General features: G+C 38.0%; 1 protein-coding gene across 1 annotated transcript in view; it reads left to right on the forward strand.

Moving 5' to 3' along the window:
- Positions 1-25,440, forward strand: part of PTCH1 (patched 1) — a 92,176-nt gene that overhangs the window by 60,078 nt on the left and 6,658 nt on the right. Inside the window, exons 14-22 of the mRNA XM_088129946.1 lie at positions 267-669; positions 1,967-2,276; positions 4,859-5,007; positions 8,606-8,780; positions 10,868-11,148; positions 12,528-12,665; positions 16,399-16,541; positions 20,364-20,463; positions 24,131-24,385. Coding sequence (XP_087986072.1) covers positions 267-669; positions 1,967-2,276; positions 4,859-5,007; positions 8,606-8,780; positions 10,868-11,148; positions 12,528-12,665; positions 16,399-16,541; positions 20,364-20,463; positions 24,131-24,385 — 1,954 coding nt within the window. The remainder of the gene's footprint in view (positions 1-266; positions 670-1,966; positions 2,277-4,858; positions 5,008-8,605; positions 8,781-10,867; positions 11,149-12,527; positions 12,666-16,398; positions 16,542-20,363; positions 20,464-24,130; positions 24,386-25,440) is intronic.

A 25,440-nucleotide genomic window follows, 5' to 3' on the forward strand; every position in this document is an offset into this window, starting at 1 on the left:
TTGGATACTAACCAATGTATTGACATCTCTATTCTTTAATCATTTTGTGTTGCTTCAAAATAGAACAGTGGTGATTTTGCTAAATCAGTAATATTTTCAGAAACACACTCTAAGACTGGACTATGTTTCTTGCATAGTGTAAAACTCCATGTATGTAGGCATACTTCGTATATAAACACTTTATTAAATGTTACAAATAATATGTCAGAGAACAATTCTGGTTACAACCACGGTGCATATATCTACTTTCCCCATTTTCCTTTCAGCCCCTGTGTCAGCAGAGTCATTCAAATTGAACCTCAAGCCTATGCAGAGGCCGGTGATAACTTACGCTACAGCCCTCCACCACCCTACAGCGGCCCCAGTTTTGCACACGAAACTCAAATCACAATGCAGTCTACAGTCCAGCTGCGGACTGAATACGACCCACACACTCAGGTTTATTATACCACAGCAGAACCTCGTTCAGAAATATCGGTACAACCAGTCACCGTGCCACAAGATAACCTCAGCTGCCAGAGCCCAGAAAGCACAAGTTCAACCAGGGATCTCCTTTCCCAGTTCTCCGAAACTACACTGCATTGCCTTGAGCCTCCCTGTACTAAATGGACACTCTCCTCTTTTGCTGAAAAGCAGTATGCGCCACTCCTGTTAAAACCAAAAGCAAAGGTAATGTTGGTTGGTTGGTTTACCCTGTCCTTTGGGGGTCACAGTTAAAATATATTGACCATCCTTGAAAATCCAGAGATATTCTAAGTATCTAAAGTTCAGGCTGGATTCTACCTCCATATACAGATGTCAGTTAAAAAAATGGCATCAGATTATCTCTGGAAATAGCTCTTAAATAAGCTCTCTTCCTTCTGCTTCAAATACAATCCCATGTGGAGATCAGAAACAAGGCTTTATCATTTGTGGTTCTAGACCAGTGTTTCTTAACCAATGGCTGGCTGGGGAATTCTGGGAGTTGAAGTCCACACATCTTGAAGTTGCTGAGGTTGAAAAACACTGTCCTAGACCCCTAGGATGCTTTTCCTTTCTGGCTGGTTGTTTCTCAAGCCTTTGCATTATTATTGTTATTACAATTTCTCCTGTCCAAACATACTGGCAAAGTGTTAAGATTCCTGGCTCTGGCTTGAAAATGAACAACTGTAGGGAGCATGAGCATCTAAGGGCAGGGAATCAAAAAAGTCAAAGTGGAGGCCATGATCATGTTATTGAAGCCCTGTCCCCTTTTTATATAGGTTGCACACACAGTGCATGTAAAAAGGAGATGGGGCTTTGACTGTGCAATTGCACCTGTCAACCTGGCTTTTAAAAAAAATTCTCCTGCTGATGCCTCTGGTATGGATATGGTACTGTATATATAGTGATTTTGGCATGTAAATTCTGCAATGAAGCAGTTGTCCCCGATGTTGCCCAACCTTACCCTGACTTGAGTCATTTTGCAAATGACATGGCCACCATTAGGCTACTTAAAAGTGCACAGAGACTTTAATTGAACATTTTCTTTCGTTTAGAGTAAGGGGAGTTGAAGGTCAACACATGTGGGTGGCACCAGGTTGGGAGAGCTATGCTAAACATTGGCTGAGTCGATACATCATGTTGAACCATTTTTCTAACTATGGTTTGTTAAATAACCCATTATTGGCTGGGTTCACATATTGTGTTAATGCATGATTTATAATCTACCATGGCTAGATGCATACAACATGCTAAGCCAACACTAAACAAACCGTGGTATGCTTGGTACAATTTTGTCAACCCAGTCCCTGAGTATATTGGCCCTGCTGAAAATGATTTATGGAAGATGAGAAACCACACAGTCCTTATAGAAGCCATCGGTTATGAAGTTAAATAAATGGTTCCATATCCATCCTTTTATAGCTTTTGTAGCACCTGATTTTTTTTTTAATGTTACAATCCCTTTACTTATGCAAGCTTTTTTCTGTCTTTTTTTTTTTTCCAGATTGTGGTCATTTTCCTTTTTGTGGGCTTACTTGGCCTCAGTCTTTATGGAACTACCTGTGTGAGAGATGGATTGGATCTCACAGACATTGTGCCACGGGAAACACGAGAATATGAGTTCATTGCAGCCCAGTTCAAATACTTCTCATTCTACCATATGTACATTGTTACCCAGAAAGCAGATTATCCCAACATCCAACATTTACTTTATGAACTTCACAGAAGTTTCAGCAATGTGACCTATGTTTTATTGGAAGAAAACAAGCAGCTTCCTAAAATGTGGTTGCACTATTTTAGAGACTGGCTGCAAGGTAAAACAAAACAGCAATAACATACGTTATTTGCAAATGCAATTCTTGTTTTTAATGCATTATACCAGTGATAGATGCTTTTTTCCTGTGGAATCCCTTTGAAAGTCTTGAGATTGTTACAAATTATACAGGTAGTGGTCATTTAGTGACTGCCTTGTTTGGTGACTTTGCAGTTATAACCATGATGAAAAAGTAACTTTAGAACCATTCCTCATATTTATGACCTTTGCAAGTCTGTAAAGCACAGGAAAGCTGAAGTAAGTTCATAAGCACAGTTGCAGTTTCATTTAGCTACTGCTTCACTTAACAACGGAGTTGCTGGTCCCAATTGTGCTTGCTAAATGCAGACTACCTGTATATTCTTTTGAGACTACTTGGCATACGCATAGGTTAATTTCATGCAAGTTAACCAGTTGTTTCTTTGCTTAGTTAGATTTATATCTTGTTCTTGCATGAGTTCAGGGAATGCTAGATGAATATGTAGATGCTAATCAGATAAACTCGTATTACAATTGTTTAATGTATTTGCATTAACTTCTTTTTTAAAAAAAAACAATATATAAAGAAGGATTTTTATTTCTCATGTTTTTCTCACTTTACCTTACTCCAGTCATTCTCTAAGAACCAGTATTTTTTCATCAGGGGCTTTGAAGCTTTGTAAATTTATTTCAAATAACTAGGGCCGGTAGCTGTTTTTCTCTTTTTCTCTGGCCAGGTTGTATGTGCTATGTCTGGCAGGTTTGCACCCACTCAGTGTTTTTATTCTGAATGTCAAGTAGGGAGCTTTATTACAACTACCTACATGGGGAAAACTCTAAAGGAAACAGAGAAAAGGGCTTGCAAACAAGAATGAGCATCCAGAGCTTATGGCCATGTTCTTTCTTCCAAGACTCTTACCTCTTTATAGCTGTAGCTAACCTGTCGGATCTGTAATGATGGTTTTGATTACAGCCTCCCAGCACAGCTGTGAGGTGGGTTGGTGCATCCCCCCCTTCCCTTCTCTGCTTTAGACATGCGGTTCGTTCATCTGTTCTCACACAGCCTCCTTGTGCTGGGCTGTGGCTTCCTATTCTAAATCTGATCCAAATTTGCTCTGTGAGGTATTTTTGCCCAGCCTCTCCCTTGGAAGGGGTGGCAAAGAGGAAAAGAACAGTTGAGAGTGAATAGGTGCTGGCTGTGATCTTTACACGTGCTGGCAGCACATCCCACAACTTGTATTAGCTCCACAAGTTGAACAGATGGAACAAATTGACAAAATCGTGTTCACTCATGCTGTGCTCTAGCAGGAGCTGGGTGGCTGTTTGAAGTCTGAGCGGTGCAGTGTGAGTTTCTTTTTCCTCTGGCTTTGCGGTGGAATTTCTGGTCATGTTGTCATATAACCCATGGTTTCAGCACCTAGTGGTAGCTGAAACAACAAAATCCTGTGTGTCTCCTCCCCATTGTGTAATTCCTTTTAGGGTTATGAGTGGATAAAGCTTTATTTAGATAATAGCCCCATTTCTGACTTGGTTATTACTGGTTTTTGGCTCAATCCCCCCAGATTGTATTTGAATGAAGCAATTAATTTTCCCCCAAGTGTTTGTTTGGAAATTACCTGCTGCTTATTTTTTCCACTGTAGATTTCAAGCCAGCCTCTTTACCGTGTGTGTTCTCATTTCCTTATTAGCACAGCATACATATAATAATAACCCTGCTCTGCTTACCTGATTTCTGTCACAGAACATGAAGTTTTTATGTTTTAAAAAACATTTTACCAAACTTATATGTTTTGTATATATTCTCTCCCTCTATGTGTAAGCATTAAGGCTGGGCAGTCTTTCAGATCTGATCTTCAAAAAATGTTTTGGAGCAGATAGGTACATGAACATAACACCTGTTTGCCACACATTAAAGCATCTGGCTGTTTTAAGGGGTTGCAAGCAAATGCTATGTTTGCATTCCCATATGCTCTGAAGTGCCTTTTGGAGATCAAATCTGAAGCACTGCGTAGCTCAAGTAAGCTTGAGTGCCAGAGCAAGTCTTGCACGCATGAAGTGCCTGCAAATCTTGTCTTGTTATATACAAGCCATGTGTTCAGCCACACACACAGTAGTGTTATGATGTCAATGTTTTCACGTGTGGAGAAGTTTAGCTAAGTGGGTGTGGGAGAATTGGGCCAGTTTTGAGGCAGCAGGAGGTCTGTCTGGAACTCTAGCCTGGCAGTTTTCCACAGACAAGTTGGAAGATGGGAAAGGCAAGCTATGCAAGCCCTGCACTTCTGGGAGGCCAGTGTCTCAAGTTTAGGGCTCCCTCCCAAACATCTGCTTGGGAGGCAGGTGACAGTTCTCCAGCCAGACACTTCTTGTTCCAGGACTATGGGGAGAGGCTGGAAGAGACAGAATTAAGAGTCAAAAAGAACACTAGGAAAGTGATGGCAATGTCTCACAAATCTTGTCAGCACTTACTCGAGCTGAAAAGCTTGGAGTCCTGAAACCTCTTTTTTATTAGTTGAAAAGAGAGCTTTGTTAGTTTTCTCTCTCTCTTAATTTATGAGCTGGGTAGATGATGATTTATTAACTTGGGGGAGTGTTGCCTTTCAACAGGTCTTCAGGAGGCTTTTGACAAAGACTGGAAATCTGGGAAGATCACACTTAACAGTTACAAAAATGGATCTGAAGATGCTGTTTTGGCTTACAAACTTCTAGTTCAGACAATTTCAAACATCCGAGATAAACCCATTAATATGAGCCAGGTACGTTCAAAAATGTAGTTGTTATGTCTGTGGTTTTAAATGGAGTGATGCGGATTATAACTGTATTTGTTAATTCATTTACTGTTAAAACTTTAATGAACTTGGGGACAATAGTTCTGAGCTGCCCCTCTTTTATGACAAAATCCACATACCGTATTTTTCCATCAATAAGACGCCCCCATGTACAAGACGACCCCCACTTTTCCAACCCAAAATTAAGAAATCAATATTTTAAAGATAGTGCAGAACACATTTTTATTTAGTAATTAGGTAACATTTACCTGATACACTCGGTGGGAGGAGGTCCAAACCGTCTCTCTGCAGCTCTGTTTCCAGGCTCTTTTGCTTAACTGATTACATTCAGTCACAAGTGAAACTGCCAATAGCTTGTCTCTCCAAACAGACTTCCTCCAATTGGTTTGTTCAGCATCAGCTGACGTCAGTTACATAAGGCTTGTGATTGGAGGAAGTCTGTTTGCAGAGACAGTATGGGCAGTTTCACTCATGATTTGAGGAAGCCTGTTTGCAGAGTCAAGCTATTTCACTCGTGATTGGAGGCTAGCAATAGGAGGAAGCCTGTTTGCAGAGACAAAGTATGGGCAGTTTTGCAACCGCATGGTTCTCTCCTCGGCTTACTTCCTTGCATAAGACGCCCTTCAATTTTTAGTGTAAGGATTTTAGAAAAAAAGTATCGTCTTATAGCCGGAAAAATACAGTATCTGCTTGGTAATTTAAGGCACTTAAAACAAGTAATGAGTTGAACAATGGTGGAAATAAGCTCAGGATAAATTGGTTGCTGTAATCAATATAGATATGCAAGTGCTGACAGCTAGCAGTTGCTAGAATGAGTTCCAATTGATTTCAGCTGATTTCAGCTGAGAATGTGCTCAGAATTGTTGAAAATATCTGACTGATTACTTGTATGCTTGTGTCTTGACCTTTGGGATTGGTTGTGTTCAGCTGTAGCTCTGGGCAATCTCCGAGGAACCACAGTGGAGCAATGATGATTACTATTGTCTCTCATGGATCTTATATTATATTGGTCATGAACCGCATTGCCTTCTCCCTAGTTTTCTTCCTTGCACCATACAAAACCCTATTCTATCCTCTGCCTAACTGTATCCAGCTACCTTAAGCTAGCTGGTTTGGTGATGAGTTAATAGCATTTGTGCTATTTGTTATTGCCTTCTTGAAGGAAAGCAAATTTGAAATCTCTGAAAAAACACACACGGGAGTCCTCTCAACATGAATAATGACTGCACAGGTTTCAGAATATATTTTCTTGGAAAATAGATTGTAGCTGTGGAACTCTAGGGACTTCTGGTTATCAGCAACAGCATGTCTCCTAGCCTGTTCATCACTCAACAGGAATCAGAATATGATTCTAATATTTCTCTACACTTATCTTTGGTGCTGTGGTATCCTTTTCTGAGGCCTTCATTAGGCCAAGAGCCATAGCTTCTGTGTTATGGTGACTTTGCTCCTAGCTGCTGGGAAAAATCCAAAAAGTGCTTCTCTGTCTTACAGGACTTGGCTTCTAGAGTTTTGCAGAGTATGGTTTAGACTCATGTGTTTTTAATAATATTCATGAAAACATTGGGTGTTATTGTGTAAAGTTCTCAGATTAAGTATTATCAGTATGCTGAGGATACAGATCTCTTTCTCCTTTACAACAGAGTCATGTAAAGCTGTGAAAGTTCTAAGTAGATATTTGGAAACAATGGTGGTCTTGTGTGGGAAAATAAAATGAAAACTCAGTCTAGCCCAAACAGATCTTTTAAATTCAGGAACCCAACCAAAAGGTGTACTACTTTTGTTGAGGATGAGTCACATTCTCCAAGAATCAGAGTACAGCTGCTGTGGGAGATTTATTGCGGGACTCCGGATAGTAGCCACAGCCAGAACTGCTTGTTGGCAGCTCAGGCTGATTTACTGGCTAGAGCATTTCGTACAGGAGTAACTTCTAAGGTAGATTACTGGTATACATTTTATGTGCGTTTTCCTTTGGAAAACTGTTCAGAAATTCCAATTAGTTCAGAATATAGCTTCCCAGTTAATTATGGGAATGATTCCATGGAGACATTTTATTTCAAACCCAAAAGAAAGGTGTTTCCTCTGTTTGCTTTCTCAGCAGGAGTTGTAATTTTCAACCTTGGAAGGCTGGGCCCAGATTATCCAAGGTATACCCTTCTCCTGTCAGTCTTCCTGTATACCATAATAGAACATCTCTCATGGTCCCTTTCTCCTCTGAGTTCCAGCAGATAGTGACAAGCAGAATTTTGTCAGTATAGGACGCTATCTATTAATTTTACTGCACAGGATAAAGTCCAATCTTTCTTGTCATAAATTTGATGATGATGATGATGAACATTTGAGGTTTTAAAAGTGGGCAATTTGTGTATTTATGTTATCAGTGTGATAGCCTTCATCAAGAAATTCAGCAGGAGAAAGAAGCAGAAAGGGAAGATGAAATGAAATTCAAGAGTTCCAAATGATTCTTAAAACTTAAAATAGCAAATACACAACGTAACAAATATTTTATGTATGTATGTATGCGTGTGTGTGTGTGTGTATATATGTATGTATATTTTTTTCAAATTTAGTCACCACCCATCTAAGCCTGTGGCTCCTGGTATAATTTCCTCTGCCTAGGAGGGATAAAATTGTGCTATGTCAACCCCAGGGCCCATGAGTTTCATTCTGCAATTCTAGAAACAATTTGAAGACATACAGTTGTTGCATACCCTATGGCTTACTTGATTCCAGATTCCAGCTTTTTTTTTTTTTCCCTTAAGATTGTTGCCACTGTTCTTTCAAATAATTAGAAAGTCTTAAAAATGAAGGTTGGGGCAGAATGAACAATAACCAAAACAGAGCTGCTATTTTCCCCTTTCCAGCACCTTCTGGGTATCACCCGTTTTGTTGTTTAATAAAACAGGTTTTGCTCTAGAATTTTAAGACTATCTGATTCAAAGCCACCCAATTCATTTGCCCATGTGTCCTCCATGAAGAGAACATTCAGGGTACATTCATCTGGTTTTTGATGCTGGGTATCTTCTAAATATGTAGGTCATAGGAGGCAAGCGTTAGCAAAATTTATACAGATGTTGTTTTATTTTTATAGCTCTCCTCCATTTACTGGGTGGCATTTCCTTCAGTGTTAACAACAGAGGTTAACTGCACACAGACGTCTGTAGGACTCTTGCCAGATTCTTTTTTCCCCCTTTCCTCAAAACCACCTTTAAATATGTTTCTCGGCAGTTTGGTCATTTGCCCCTCTTGGCTGCAGACTGTGTTTTAGAATTTAAGCTTAATTGGCTCAGTATTCATCTGGAACCTTCTTTTGATTTAATGTTTCTGACGAATTGCACGCAAAGCATTTTACACCATTCCAAGCAGTTTGAAAAATCTGGATTCAAAAATATTATCTCCCATGCTGTGAATAATGTGCTTGTGGTCTCCCTGTAAAATACATTGTTTCTCACAAACATATGTTCTGTGTACTCTCATACAATGTGTGCCTCAGATTTTTTGTGTTAAAGATTTGAGCCAGAGTGGTTAAAACTGCATCCATTCTGAAAGACTTTGCATTTTGCAGTTGGCTAAACAGCGCTTGGTGGATGGAGATGGAATCATTAACCCAAAGGCTTTCTACATTTACCTAACAGCCTGGGTTAGCAACGATCCTGTGGCATATGCTGCCTCTCAAGCCAACATCCGGCCCCACCGTCCAGAATGGGTCCATGATAAAGCAGACTATATGCCAGTAACCAGTAAGGAATATTTTATTGTAATATCTTGCTATTTATATAAATGTCTCCGCTTTTCCTTCAAGGCCTAGCAACTCTCAAGTCCACTGACACTTTCCAGGACTCTGACTATAAACAAAATAATATATATTGTGTAACTTTGTAAAAACTCAGGAGACAGATGTGGTGGTGTAATGTAGTAGGAGAATGCTGCACCTTGGTAGCAGTTCATCATTTTGAAAAATAAATTTCTTAATAGTTTATATCAAGGTTTAAGCCTTGCACTCAGCATTTCATCAATGTGGCATGCTCATTTTATGGGTTAGGGAAGTCTTTTGTTTCCATGATGTCCTGCCTTTGCAAATGCAGAGTTTTTATCATTGGGAATTATGCCATGTGTATTCTGAATCTGTCAGCAAGCAAAGAATTTCTGGAAAATTAGGTCATTCCCTAATACCTGTGTTGTGCCTGTGAACTGTTTAGATGCGAATGAGAACACGTATAAGAGTTCTGTATCCTTTTTCCTTGCATTCTTTCCTCAACTCTCTCTGTTGCATTCTAAATAGCAATACCACTTTAATCTTGCTTTGACACTTGATTTATTGGGTGGGCTGCTGGCTAGTTATTGGGTGGCAGGCGTGAAGGAAGAAGAGGAGTGGTATTTATGGCAATACAACTGGATAACAAGGAAATTGTGCTTCCTTCTATCTCAATCCTAAAGCTCTTGGGCATTCAGCCAAATCTTGTCTTAATGAAAATTTATAGTTGAGATTATAATAGTGCAAATCATGTTTAGCAAGTCAAGGGAATGACCCTGCAGAGTCTGGAACACACAGCTAGTGTGCTCCAAAGCTAGTTATAAAAAGCTTCCTTTAGTGGGGGAAAGAATGGGTTGTATGGTGGACTTAGCATTGCTTTCAAAAAGAGCATGAAAAATGTGGATATGCCATGTCATTAAAGGATAAAAATTATGTATTTCCTGAATAAACCACTTGAAGTATTTAATCTTTCTTTGACTGACTGGAACATGCTCTCAAGCTCATTTCCAATAGCCAGAGAAAATGTAACAAATGTACTGGCTAGCTTTAGCATTCAAAATATTTAACTGATTACAAATCCTGGCCCTATTCACTGCTTCATTGTAAATTGTTGGGATTATAGTGCTGTCAGCAACACAAGGATTTCAGAAGTATTACCCTTATATCAGAGTAGTACAAAGGTACTTGAGATTTTGTAATCCCCCTTAGTCCAAATATTAAACACATTTTAATCTCCAAATATTTGTGTGGTTGTCACTCAGGACTTAATATTTGCTGATAGCAAATTATGAAACATAACAGATTTAGTTGAATGGATATTTTAAAATCCTTTCCATCTTAGTGGTTTGGCTTCATATCTAAAATAATTTAAATGGAGGTACTTGATGCCTTGACAGTTTGTAAACAATATAGGTACTGTTATAATATGATAAGCTATATCTTTGTTCCAGGTTAACAGCAGATATTCAAAATGTGGGTGGAGAGGTGATTAGTTTACAACAATGACAAAGTATCTTGTAGAATCGAAAAGGCTAAAATGCATTATGGCGTAAGCTTTCATGGACTAATTCACATAAATAAATCCACAGAAAATATGTTAGTTTCTCTTTGCTTTTACTGTAGTGGACAAACAGCATCTTCTCTGAAAATCCCTACAGTGTGCAAAAACGTACTGTGTGACAAAAGGCCAACCCTAAAGGATTTTTTCTGTTCTGGGACAAGAAAGACTTTCCAGCCACAAAAGATTAGTGGTTTTAGAATACCGCTGCTATTTTCTCTTTAGAGTGTTCTTTGGGGTTTCTTTGTAACTTTCAAATATGCACCATGATAGAACAATCCAGTGGAGGCATGCATGAATGAAATCTGACATACCCTATACCTTTTTATTATTCAGTGAACTGTATGTGTTGTATTTCACTGGTATATCCAAAGACATATTTAAATGTAAATTAGTACACAGACCTATGCTAACACAGGAAATCTAAACAATCACACTCATCTTTTTCCCTCTGTATTTATCATTCTCTCTGTGTGTATGCATAAAATATTTATCTTTTTTTCTTCTTTCCTTAGTCCCAGAAGCTGAGCCTATTGAATATGCTCAATTTCCTTTCTACCTCAATGGACTGCGTGATACCTCTGATTTTGTGGAAGCTATAGAGAAAGTGAGAGCAATCTGTAATAATTACACTAGCCTTGGGATTCCCAGTTATCCAAACGGGTATCCATTTCTCTTTTGGGAACAATATATAAGCCTTCGTCATTGGCTCCTCTTGTCCATTAGTGTGGTTCTGGCCTGCACATTTCTGGTGTGTGCCCTCATTCTTCTGAACCCCTGGACAGCTGGGATCATTGTAAGTCTTTGTTGAAGTCAAATTCCTTTTAGCATAGCTCTTGCTACAGTCAGGAAGGTTTTGTTTATGTCTGAGCTACTGATGGAGTGTGCATATTGCATCATTCATGATATATTTATTCTACTTCTTGAGGGGGTAGGTTTTCCTGGTAAAGGTATATGCCTTAATCACCTTAATACTTTGGCCCAGTCTATTTGTTGAAGTTTTAAAAATAAAGGTGGCTAAATTTTTGTTTTTGTCTAGATACCTAGGAAAAAAGTCAAAATTATCAAATGTTTTGTATAAATGTGTATGTATTTGTTAAGGACAGTTTTTGTTTAGGAAATGGTTCTCTTATTTTAAACATCTTAATTTAGTCCTATACAGCTTTTGCTGTTAGTTCTCAGGTTTTCAGGGGTCCCAGACAAAAGAGGCAAGATAATCCCCAAACCATGGGTCTCCTTGAAACTTAGGTTGGACTACTTTTCCTGGTGATCCTGGGGGTGATCATGCTTAGATGTAAAAGAACTGCACAGACTCTCTGGATTCCAGCATCTGACCACCCTTGGCCTCTAGTGCTGCCATAATCCTAGACTATGGTGGGTATTGTGCCTCTTCTTCACTCTTGAGGAGTCTGGTTGCCCATAACAGTGTTCAGCTCCAATGGGAGAGAAAAATGCAGGACAGAGCTGCAGGGTGTAAAAGAAATAAAATGGTGAATATAAATTGTATAGACTACTTTTTTATATGTTCTGGGAAGCACCGGACATCTTTCAGTACACTGGTATTCTTTTCAAGCAGAATGTTTGATGTTATTCTGTCTAAACTTTATGAACTTCTCTGTGACTTATAAAATGGTAGAGGTAAAAAATGATTACCGGGTTTTGGCCTATAGATTTGTACAACAGGTATGTTAAAAGGTAAATGTTTAGTCTAGAAGAGCTGTCTAAAGACTTGGCTGTGTATGTTATCAGTCATGAGTCATTAGCTTATAAAATAATTTATTGTAATTCCTACAGAGGTGGGTTTGGTTGTAGAAAGGAATTGTAACTTTTGAACAGAATTTTTAGACCTCCACCTCATCCAGTTATCTATTTAGCCCAAACCCTGTATCTTTTTATGTATTTATCTCTGTACTAGGACTGCATTAAGTAGGGGTGAAACAATGCAAAAAAGCAGAAGAAGGCTAACAATGTTTTAGATTGCAATGCCAAATCATAAGAAAACAGAATTGCACACCTATCTTCAGAGGAAATGATTAACATGGCATTTCTAAGGATACAGACACTTTATTCAATAACTTAAGATTTTTTTAAAAATAAGGAAGTTATTATGCTTTCAGTTAACCCTTTTGTTTCTGCAAGATGATAAATTGTTAACCACCATCTGAAACCTTTTAGGTGGTTGTACTGGCTCTTATGACAGTGGAACTCTTTGGCATGATGGGTCTAATTGGAATAAAGCTAAGTGCGGTACCTGTTGTCATCCTGATCGCATCTGTTGGAATTGGAGTGGAATTCACGGTTCATATTGCTTTGGTAGGTGACAGTGTTCCTTCTAATTTCTGATGTGCCATGTGCAGGAGAAAAAATAGTTTTGTGCAGGCTTTCTGAAACCAAGTACAAATTTGTGTGCCACAAAACGAGCATATGAGTAAATTGCAAATACTGTACTTGTAATAGTAGAATGTTAAAATGTTTACATATTTCTTAGTTAATGCATAGAAACTAGAAAATATAATAGTATGTCACATGCATGCTTAAATATATGCACTTTTTCTTGGTTTTTTTGAGAAGTTATCAAGGGTCAATCTACCTATATACTCAATATTTTTCCAAATTGCTGTGGACCCGGTGCCTGGAGACTGTGAGGGTCTGGATGGAGAACAACAGGCTTCAACTGAACTCTGGCAAGACTGAGTGGCTTTGGGTTTGGGGTCCTGCCAGTTCTGGGACTATACCATCTTTGGTGCTGGATGGGGGGACACTGCCCCAGACAGACCCAGTGCGCAATCTGCAGGCCCTCCTAGACTCGTGACTCCTGCTTGAAGAACAAGTGGCCGTTGTGGCTAGGAGGGCCTTTGCAAAGCTTTGTGTTGTGTGCCAATTGTGCCCTTTCCTGGATCGGGAGGCTCTGCTCACAGTCACTCATGCCCTAGTCACCTCCAGATTGGACTACTGTAATGTGCCATGGGGCTGCCCTTGAAGAGTATCTGGAAGGTTCAACTGGTACAGAATGCAGCAGCGCAATAGTTATGTGTGCTCCTAGAAGAGCTTCATGAGTTTCATTGGCTGCCAGTTTGCTTCCAGGTCCAATTCAAAGTGCTGTTTTTGACCTTTAAAGCCCTTCATGGCATGGAGCCAGGTTATCTGAGGAACCGCCTCTCCCTAATTACATCAGCCTGTCCTATTAGATCTGGCAGGAAAGGTATGCTATGGGTTCCATTGGCCAGGGACTTGCGTTTGGTGGGCCCCAGGAGGCAGGCCTTCTCTGCCGTGGCTCCCTCCTCGTGGAACATTCTTCTCCCTGCAGGGAGGCTTGCCCTTTCCCTGCTGTCATTTAGGAAGTCCCTCAAGACCTGGTTGTGTCATCAGGCCTGGGGGTCTTTGGGAACTGGAGACATTCTTAGATGGCTCCACTGTAACCGATATTCTGCTCTCTCTGTGGGGTTTGTATATTTTAACATTTAAAATTTTTAAAATTTTTAATAATGTTTTCATTTTAATAATCACTTTTTATCTTTTTACAATGATTGTTTTTATCCATTTTTTATTTTATTTAAGTGTACACTACTCAGAGTTGCTTTGTGGGAGATGGGTGGCTATATAAGTGTGACATAAATAAATAAATTAAAATTAAAATTCATATACCTTATCTCAGGCATTTAAATTACTGTAATGTACTGTATTGTAATCAGTTTGGTTTGCCTATTATTATTACCCCATATTGCTGAAGATTTTTTAAAAAATTAAATAAAAGATTTTTTTATTTAATGGGATGAGCGACTTCTACTGTGGAGCGTATGTGCTTTTACATGCTTGCACAGATTCTCACATATTTATATTTCCACTGGTGCAGGGCAGATACCAAGGCTTTAAATTAGGAGTAATTTAATAGCATAATCTATGATGCCTATTGCCCTAAGCATGTGGTTCTATATACTCATTTTAGTGCATGTGGAAACATAATTTTCTAAGTGCTATTTCTGCCCATCTGTGCCATTTGAGTGATGAAAATAAGCTATTCTAGTGCTGAAATTTCAGCTATTTTCTTTTGTAAATTTCACTATCTTCTTGGCACCTACAGGAGGGTGTTTTAAATAATACTAATTGCAGATTTTTTTTGTTGCTGTTAGAATTACAGCTGAAGAAGTAACAAGTTAAACATCTTCTCCCATGCATTGCAGATTTTGCACGCATGCACGCGCACACACACATAGACACATTTCTATCTGTCACTCTATCTCTCTCTCTCACACACACCAGGTGCTATTTTTTAAAAAGGTGACATGCCTCAAGGTGATTACTTTACATCTCATCTATTTTGGCCTTTTATCTCCATGCCTATAGTCATTTGCTACCAAAGTACTTCAGGCAGCTGTCATGTAGGAATTAGAGTAAAGCTACCAGATTTTTTATAGTGTTTTTTTTTCTGTTTTTTTCTTTATTTTTGTATATTTTTTAAACTTAGATTGCAGAACTGAGAATGACCACTTGATTGCAAGAAAAAAAAAAAAAAGGTACAGAAAATCCTAACTCTGCTGCTATCAGATTTTTGTAACCCAGTTTGGTAGCCTTAAATTAATGTTTCAGCCACCTCCCTTCTACCCCCCTTTTTAAATTAAAAATGCATACTAATATAGCACTTGGATGTCAACTTTCTAAAATCATGATGGAGCTTTACTTAAAATTGAACACATATTTTAAAACCATTTTTCTTGAGTCACAACTGGAAATGAAAAACTTCACCAGCAGGCTAATAGGGAAACTACATAATAGAGTGAGGATATTTCAAAACACAGCTACCTGCTGCGTGTCTAAAACTGCTGAACATAAAGAAGTTATACAGAATATGAAATATTCAGTGTTTAGCTACCAATAAATTCCTATATGTAGTACTGAAAAGAAATTCATACAAATGAATATTTCATTCATATCAACTCTCTCCTGTTTTTTGCACATCCCACATGTGTTCATTTTACTATGTGCCAAGACTTACATTGCATGCTTTTGTAACTCAGTGAAACTTATAATGCTCTGACTATTGATACATTCATTATCTGCATATACAACTCCCAAGTTCTGTCTCTTTAATTTTTCTATGAGCCCAACGACAATGTACATATTTTCAGTGAGAATTCAATGCTGTCCAGATGTTCTGAACTACAACTCCCACGTGGACTTGTCATTGTCCGCGCTTGCTGAGGTCGAGGGAAGTTGAAATCCAAAACATTACATATAAGTGCTCTGTACTACAGTGTAACATCAGAAAGATGTCGTCTTATCTGGAGGGCTGGAATGTTTTGCTATATTATATTGCTGTATAACAATCTGTAATATAACAGCTTCTCCAACTCCAGATGGTATGGTGAAAAACTTCAGTTAAGGGAGTACGGCTACATATTTTAAGAATATAGGGGTGAGAGCAGCTCCTGCATAAATATTAATGAGAAAAAGCAAGGGAAAGTCAAAGTTGATGATGATCATCACCGAGTTTTAAATGGAAGAAAGACAAAACTTGTTAAATTTTAGGCAGAAAAGTATACAGCATCAATGATACTCTAGTTCCCTTTGTTAGATGAAATGTATGAAAATTTAATAAAACACAAAAGAGGAAGAAAGAGCATCAGTATAATTTATAGATGTAATGTGCAGTGTTTGGTCAAACTATTTTGTATGCAGTTGGGACATTTAATTTTTTAGAATAATTATAAAGACCATCTTCAAAGCATTTTGAATCTCTAGAAATGTGTTGTAATCCCTGTAAGTATATATTAACAATTATCTTCCCACTGGAAGCAATCCCCCAAATGAATAAATGAGTAACTATAGCTAGCTTTTAAATATCTGACATTGGGATAAGGGCCTCCATGATTTCTGGTTGGGGATGAATTATAATGCTCCTTAATTTACAAATTACATTTTCTGACAGGTTACAAAACTTCTCTTCCTCAATTAATTAACTGCTAGGTTTTGTACAATGTTGTTCTTCTGTGAGGAAAGTCGAATATCCTTAAACTGTGCATACTGATTAATATACTTTTTTTTCTAGGCATTTCTAACAGCAATAGGAGACAAAAATCGTAGGACTGTCCTTGCATTAGAGCACATGTTTGCACCTGTGTTGGATGGAGCTGTGTCTACACTACTTGGTGTATTAATGCTTGCAGGATCTGAATTTGACTTTATTGTCAGGTAGAGCTTGCCTCTTTTCCTCTTTTCCTTTTGCTTTAGGAGAACAAAATGAATGCAGTAGAACCTCATTTATTTGATTACTCTAATGTGCCTATGATTGAATAGTAAGAAATCTGGATAAGAGAAGCAATATTCTGTTGGATTGCATGACTGTGTTACACCACTGAAAAGCAATTATATCCACATCCGTCCATGAAATAAAATCCAAACTACATGGCTGGACACAAAAGATTGTGCAAACTTTCAAGTTCTCCAGAACTCTTCTTCAAGCAAGGTGATATAAAAAGCAAGGGGGAAAGAAGAAGCAAAAAGCGCAACAATTAGCCATAAAGTGTACAGTACACTTTTTTCTTCCCTATACTTTGTTTTGTTTTATAACATCTTGCCTGATAAAGAGTTCAGCAGAATTGCCTGCCCCACTTTTTGTATGATTTTGGTTTATTATAATAAAGACATTGTCCAACTATGGATTTTAGATGACGCTGTTAGCACAACTTGCTTTGTGACTGTTGATCGCTCTTTTGTCTTCCTATCTTGTTTAAGGGGGGAAACAGGTTTCTCTTGTTTCTGTATTTCTAAACAAGGAGGGCCAATGATTATTTGCTCCCTTTTTTCCCAGCAAGCTTTGGGAGGTCTCAATATGGGTTTGGGTTTGTAATATTGAACTGGATTAAGGGATACACACACAAAGAAAGGGAGAGAGAGAGATGCAGCCCCCTAATGGGTGTGGGTTATCAAAATTCCTGATTTATTTATTTTTTTTGGTGGAAGTACTATTGCCTATTTCTGTTTTAGAAAGTTTGACCTTTCTGCTTACCTGCTGTTGTAATAATGTAACATGCCTGCTTATCTTGTGGCTCCACTTTTACTGTGCTACTAGTTACTTTAATGACTTTTTCCATTGAAGGCACTGAGAAAAGCTCAGAAAGGCTCTTTGACAGCCAAGACTTTTGTTTAATAACAATATTAAGTTAGTTTCAAAGACTAGGTATTGCCAGTGGTTAACTAGAGATGACCTTTCACCAAAACACTGTTTAAAACAATTTATATAGAGAATAATTTTGAGTGGAAAAGCCTATAAAACTATAAGCACCCTGGAACCTTCTCTCCCCCTTCTTCTTTTTCCTAACTGAAGGTTATGGAAAAGTTTTCATGACCAAAAAAGAAAAAAAAAATCTAGAAATGATTGTAAGTCAGCAGGGCTACAGGATGTCCTGTAAAATCCATAAAGCTGTCTATTGGCCTTTCTGTTGGAACCTAAAGGGAGCTGGTGGATTTAATTAAGGATATTAATTTCTCAGATAAAAAGAATCCAACTAATTCTTGCTTTAGGAGAACTCTTGGGAGGGATGCTGGAAATGGATCCTGTCTGCCTCCTAACTATTTCTGCAGAGTTTTTCAGCAGAAAAGCAACACCAACTTCTAGGCATAGCATTGCAAACAAATCAAAATAAAGAATAAGGTAAATGGATATTATGAGAACAACCCTTTGTTAGCATAAGATTGCTAAACATAATCAGTGTAAAAATCAAAACAAAAGAACACCACAGAAACTTTAATCTCTCAAAACTTTTGAAATCATACCCCTCTTGTATCTCCAAACTACAAGCTAGTTTACACCTAGCTTCCCTTCAGTTTCCCTCTTACCCCCTCCCCTTGTTTGGTTCCTCAATACATTCCTGCATCACTTCTCTCCTCAGTGTTTACATAAGGTTTTCCAGATACAATTTCAGCATGAAGTAATTAGGCATTGGGTACTCAGCCTCAGCATTTGGGCAACTCTGAGCCTTAGCTGTGTTTACAGGATTGCAACCACACATAGATAAGCACAGATTGTTAAGTGGGTGATATATACTGGGTAGAAGAGGATAGCAGGGCAGAATAGTAAGTGGTGGGAAGATGTTGGAGAGCAGTTGGACTGTACCACGCAGCTTGCCTTTCCCTGCCTGCCTCCCAGTTGCTAGTCTGCTTCCTTGATTGCTGTAAGAGATGCTTTTCCATCTTACCTGCTGGAGTAAATATTAATCACCTGTCTAAAGCTTCTGTTCATAGAAGACAGGGAGGGGTATTGCCATCTTATTCTTTACTTCAGGCAAGAAATGACTAGTGATGTGCAATCTTCATTTGTCCCAGTGGGGCTTCTGTTCACATTTTATTGTGAGAATAGAACACTGCATGGTGCTAGTGTTATGTAGATTGTAACTACTGCCCCTTAGGTCCCTACCCTTGCAAGCTGGAAATATTTTTAGTGCCTTAAAACTGAGCTTAGCTTTCTCATTTTCTAGCACAATCTGGGCTTAGTTTGTCTTTTCTCTCTTTCTCTTGAAGATGGATTGAAAGTAAATAAGCAAAGCTTGGGCATTGTTTCAAGAGCTGAGAAAGGCTGCAATCTTCTGGCAAGGAGTAGATTTTAAACTCAACAGCACATCTGGGTAGAAGTTTTATACGCTCAGTGGTCAGATCTGTAATCAGCCTGTTTATCCTAGAGTTAGACTGATGAGATGCAATTGACTCCAGGAACCCTTGTTGATGGTGTTTTCTAGTATGAAGCCATGTTCGTTTACATTAGTGTAGGAAATTAGTTGCTTATTTCCCCCTCCCTTTTCCACTAATGCAGACCAGAAATTTCCAGATGTAATCCCACCATAACAGATGATAGCTGTAGCTTTTTCTTGTTTAAACCGCATAGTGAGCAGAACCATTGGCAAAAGGGTTGCCCCTATCTCCCCCTTCTGCCCCTTTCACCTTCAAACTGTTGCCTAAGATCTGGACCATTAGTTATAAAATGCATCTTTGAGTTTAGCCTGTCTCTCCCTGCTCTCTCTCTCCCTCCCTCCCTCCCTATCCCATCCCTACTTTCCCCCATGCTGGATATTTTCTAGTCCGGCTTTCCTCTTGGCTGGCAGGTTTACCATGTTATTCATGAAGGATACCAGACCTTAGCCCTCAATGGTGGGAAAGGACAAGCACTTGTGCACTCTTCTCTTCTTCCATAGTCCTTCAGCCTTTATGTTCGAATTGGGTGACACAAAACAAGAGCGTTCAGAGATGCTAAATTGTTCAACAAAAGATTAGCCTGCAATGCAGCTTGGCTATTGTAGAGGGCTCTTATGCAATACAATGCTCTGGCTTACCACAGAATGGCTTGCATTTTCTTTGCAAAAGCGGGTTCCTGTGTTTAAAAAGGTTGCAATTTGAGCTATTTGGTAAAAGTGGAGCTCACAGAATTCAAGGGGGAAAGTTATGATTAATGAATGGCAAGGGAAAGCCTTACCTGATACACTAGAGATTTAATTAGAGATTCTGCTGTTAGATGCAGGAGCATTTCACACTGGATTAGTTGCTGGGAGAAGTGGACTTCTTTCTCCTTCTAGGCTAAATTGTTTAAATTCTACACCCTTCACTTCATTTGTTTGCTTCTGCTGGATTTTCGCTAATGGGGGGCCCCTTTCATTGTATTTGTGCTTTCAATCCGTTCAGTCATTCAGTTTGCATTCCATATTTTTGTGTTTGTGTAACACGTTCATAAATAACATTACATGCTGCAAGATTCTGGCAAATTAACAAACTTTTTTTTTCTTTCCTTTTTTGAACTAACACTTTGGTTGTGGAATGTAGACTCTCTAATCCAAAAGGTAAAAAAACAAAAAACAAAAAACAAAATTGCATGCTGAGTTTATTCATTAAATAGAAAAAAAAAAGAATGTTATATTGGCATGCTTGCTTGAATATTTAATGAAAGTATATTGCCTATATTGTTTTCTGTGTTTAGTATTGAACACACTTTCTGATTCTAACTTTTTATATCTTAAAATATTTCAGGTATTTCTTTGCTGTTTTGGCAATTTTAACAATCTTAGGTGCTTTGAATGGATTGGTGCTGCTTCCTGTTCTCCTTTCCTTATTTGGACCATATCCTGAGGTCAGTATTATACTCCTTAGAAATTGACCTACCCCCCAGGTTCTATTATAATGATACGTATTTTATGTTTGTACTGTTCTAAATTATGTTTCTTTGGCACTTTGATACATAATTCAGAATCCAAATCTTGATTTTACAGATCTAAGTTCTTTGATGTAGAAAAGTAGTTTTTGAAGTAGAACTTTGGTTGACAACTTGTTATTGGATATCAAAAGAGTTATTTTATAGGCCAGCTATTCTTATCTTCCCATTTGTGTGCTTATTTTCCAAAACAGAACACTGGAAAGTTTGCGGGGGGGGGGCAGATAATACAAAATTTCTCAAAGCATAAAAATACCTCTATTATTGTATGTTTTCATTGGGAACTGCTGTGGAGTTCCTTCAGGGATCAGAAAATGCTCCAGTTATGTAGTGTGAAATCCTCAGGTGTACACCAACCATTATGTTTTATAGAAGAGAAGTCCTTTGTACATCATAGCTAATGCCCCCAATTATTGCTGTTAAGCAGGATTGACTTCATTCCAATATTTGGAGCTACCTCTTAGGTACCTCTGTTGCTGCCATCTTCACTTCTTTTCCTTTATCCTGAATTTTTTTTTTTTTGGCGGGGGGGCAGAAGGCAGGAGAAGCATAGATGGTGACATTAAAGTTTGGTTGGTTGCAGGCCTAGGGGACAGCTGTTGGAATACCAGCATCCTTGCTTGGAAAATAATGTACTGCATACAATTTTCATAGAGAAGATATTTCAGATAGCATTCTTCTAAGCACAAATTGTATACGTAAACCAAGTATTTGAAACAACAGACTTTTTAAAAAGCAGGTACTCATGGAACAATCATCATTCTAATTCTAATAATTCTAATCATCATTTTTACATCTTCTAATAACCATTTTGGTACTGTTTTGTCTCATTCCCATTCATCCATTTGTGACACTAGCAGAACAACTTTTTCTCTCAAATCACATTCTTTCAGAATATTCAGAATGTCCCCACAATTTGTCTTCAGTTGTCTCATTATTACCATTCATTGGAATGTTACGATGAAGATCCCCAATCTATGAATTCCTTTTTTCATACACATCCACAATCATCTACATGGTAGCAATTCATACATTTCGACATATATTTTAACCCTTTTATCATAACTGAACCTACACTTTCACTGTCATACATGTATTCATCAACTCCACTCTAAAAGATAAGACGTCCTTCATTCAGATTTATTATGCCCCCCTTTTCTTTGTTTCACAGACCACAACCTACTTCCTTCCTTCCTTTCCATCTCTTTCTTTCCTTTCCCTCCTTTACTCCTTTTACCTTTCAAGACACAATCTTCCACATGCCAGATGGACCCAGACATACTTACTTTCACTGCCTATTATGGTTTGTCAGTTGAAGCTTTTTACATAGTGCATCATCCCCTACTAAAGGTAAGGACAGTTTGGGTCAGTTCTGGCAAATTTTGACCAGAATGCCACAAGTGCAATCAATAGCCAGTTTTACCCCAAACATACTAAACTATTAACTTAGGATCCTAAACTGCTGACTACCTTCCAAGTCAGCATACTGTTGGTATCCTACCAGCTAGGAGGTACATGCAGTATATTGACAGACTGCAAAAATTAGTGAATGATATAAAGGTGAGGTAGAAACTTTTTGGACATGGGAGAAAAGGAAAGAAGGGAAACAAGAGTGAATATAGAAAAATTGCAGGAAGAGAGAGAACAAGTCCTGTATGAACAAAATATTAGAAGATATATCAGTTGATCTTCCAGTTGAATTAATGGAAGGTGAATGTAAGGACAGATGATGTGGAAGATGCTTCAGTGAAAATAATTATGCTGTGAATATCACAGAAGTGTGTGGAGTAACACTAATGGGAGGTATGAAAAAGGTGTTTGGGAGAATGAAGAAATAGATGAGAAAAAATGCATATAAGAGAATAATTGCTACAAAATATGAGGATGAGAGAAAGATACTGTATACTATGTAGATAAAAAAAAGCTGCATAGGACTGTAATCCAAGAGGCCAAGGAATAGTTACTACGAAGAGGTGTACGTGTGTGAAATCTTCTTGATGATGTGGTTCATTACAGAAAAGAAGGGTAGCAAAAGTAAATACAAAAATTATAGTGGGATCAGATTAGTAAGTGTGCCTTGAAAGTTGCTTGGCTGAGTTCTGGTTGAAAGGGTATGAGAGGTGACAATGAATTTTGGGAAGTGCAGTGCAGCTTTATGTTGAGCAGCAGGTATGCCAACCAGAATTTTGCTCTTCAGCAAGTTACTGAACAGTTTGTCAGTGTGAGAAAGAAAGCTTATTGTACGTTGGTATACATAAAGTTTATTGGCTTGAAGTATTTTGCAAGAATATAGAATTGAAGATTAGTTGCTGAAGGCAACCAATGATGGAAGAAAAACACATGTAAAAAGAAATAGAATGCTTAGTGAATGGTTCAGTTCAGATCAGGGAGTAAACCAAGGATATGTGATGTTTACTTGGTTGATTGTGGATGTATGGGTAAATACATTTATAAATACATTTATGGATAAATGTATAAGGAATTATTATCGTGAATTCAGAAGTATGTTGGTTAGAAACATGACTGTATATGCCATATTATTGGCTGAGAACATGAATGATCTGTAGTGATTGTTAGATTGTATGATGCAACAAGAAGTAGAAATTTAAACACTGATGTATCAAAGACTAAGGTAATTGTGTTAATTGGGCAAATGGAGTGAATGACAGAAAGTTATACAGAAATGGCAAAGGATTTGAGCAAACAGAATAATTTGTGTCCCTTGATAGAATGTTTACTAAAGATAGGAAATGGAAGATGTTTTAAGAGGTCCAAATGCTGATAGAAAGGGTGCAGGTCTGTGATGTAATGAGGAATGAATGCTTATCAAAAGAAAAAAAAAACCCACTGTGTATAAGCAATTGTTTCTGTCCATTTTGTTATACAGAAGTAAGTGTGGTATGTGTCAAGAGAATTATAAAAGGAAGTTGAATGCAATGGGAATGAAGTACATAAGAACTCTGTGTGGTAAAACAAGAAGAGGGTAGGGCAAGAAAGAATGGATCTGAGTGAATGTGGATTGTGTACAGAAGTGAGTGACCAGTGTGGAAGAATCTCTTTCTTTCTTAACTTTTTTTAAAAAGCTGTGTTGTACATGACTGTCTCCTCATTGTTCAAATGACAAAAAATATGAATGCTAAATTAAGTATACTGTATGGGCATTTATATATGAGAGAAGGCAGTCCTTTGTGCACCATGATCCTAAGACATTTAGGACTTTAAAGACAGGAACCAGCCATTTGAAATAGAAATGTAAGCACTAGTCATCCATCTCTGACCAAAAATTTGACAGTTGCATTTTGGAGCAGTGGAAGTTTGAGTATTTTTCAGATGCATGTTTTAGTCTGTATTAGCAACCCCTGTGTCATGTGCACTAACACAATTTAAATAACAATATGTCACATCTTGACATATTTCATGCTGTTGCACTGTTCATCAAGGATTATTAAGTGGAAAATGACACTGGGCTCAATTTGTCTGTAGTGCTTCAAAAGGATGATCGTAAGGTGTTTCTCCAAGCTTGAGAAATTGCCTGAGGCTTTTAATGGCATAGATCTACTAAGAGTTTTTAAAATGTTATCCTTAGGTTTCTCCAGCTGATGGAAGGAGCAGACTACCTACCCCTTCTTCTGAGCCTCCCCCAAGCATTGTGCGGTTTGCTGTTCCACCAGCTCATGGTCAAAATGGTTCAGATACATCTGATTCTGAGTACAGTTCTCAGACAACAGTATCAGGAATCAGTGAGGAACTACATCAGTATGAGGACTCCCAGAGAACTGGACCCCCAGTCCATCAAGTCATTGTTGAAGCCACTGAAAATCCAGTATTCGCCAAATCCACAGTAAGTAACTGAAATCCCGTTTTTGTATCTAATTTACTGTACCATTGATCCCACATTCTTATTATTAAAAATAATCCCAAATCAATTCATTTGGGGAAATAATATTTATAGTAGATTAAAATAGAAAACAATGACAGTTAAAAATACTAAATTATAACTCTTTGAACAAGGCTTATAGTTAGGTAATGCCTGTTTGGAAATTTCACATGGCCATGATTATACAGAAAACAGTAATTGTTTGTAAGTGAGGGAGATGATTAATGGTCAGGGCATGTATGCATAACCTCATCTCCAGAACACAACAAGAGGTAACAAAGTCTACTTTTATTTGTCCTTTAATTGTCCTTATTTCTGATTCTATTTATTAAAAAATTAATTGCAGTTATGAAAGAAAGTGAAGTGTTGGAATCAGTTCAGTGCTAAATGAATGTAGATAGATTTCATTTGTATAATTTTTTCTGATACAGAGATTTGAATAGGGAGATGGGTTGGCATAGCTCTGTTGAGATAATTTCTAAGTAAGAAATTGGGTTTTGCCAGGTTCTCTTTCATCAGCACTAAGTAGCCCTTGAATGTATGGAGACAGGAACAAAACAAAAAAAAAGAAAGAAATTCTAGCTGGATATAAGTTGACACGTGATGAATATTTATCAAAGTATTTTTCCAAACCATGTCCAATTCATATTTATTGTTGGACAAGCTAACCTAGGAGATAAAAAGGGATTCTTTTCTTCTCCATCGCTTCCAGTGCTGCTTCATGAAGAATAGCTAATTAGAGCCATAACAACAAGAAGTAGAGTCAGGGGCATCCATGGTGGTGATGGGGGAATCAACAGCATCAAAATAGCAGGCATGACTGGGCAATTGAAGGCCCGTCCTGTTTACATGAGGACAACTTATATTAAAAAGGGGCAAACGTTTGATTGCCTGGTTGCGCCAGGAATTTTGATATTGCTGACCTCACCTGTAGATGCCCCTGAGTAGAGGGTACACTTTTTGATCAAATGTGTTTGATTTAAAGGGATGCTGTACTCAATGTGTTTCACTAAAAATTC

The sequence above is a fragment of the Python bivittatus genome, unplaced genomic scaffold (genome assembly GCF_059951505.1).
Source record: "Python bivittatus isolate LINGU-HERP-01145 unplaced genomic scaffold, Pbiv_v1 ctg000850_np1212, whole genome shotgun sequence".
In the NCBI taxonomy this organism is placed as follows: Eukaryota; Metazoa; Chordata; class Lepidosauria; order Squamata; family Pythonidae; genus Python; species Python bivittatus.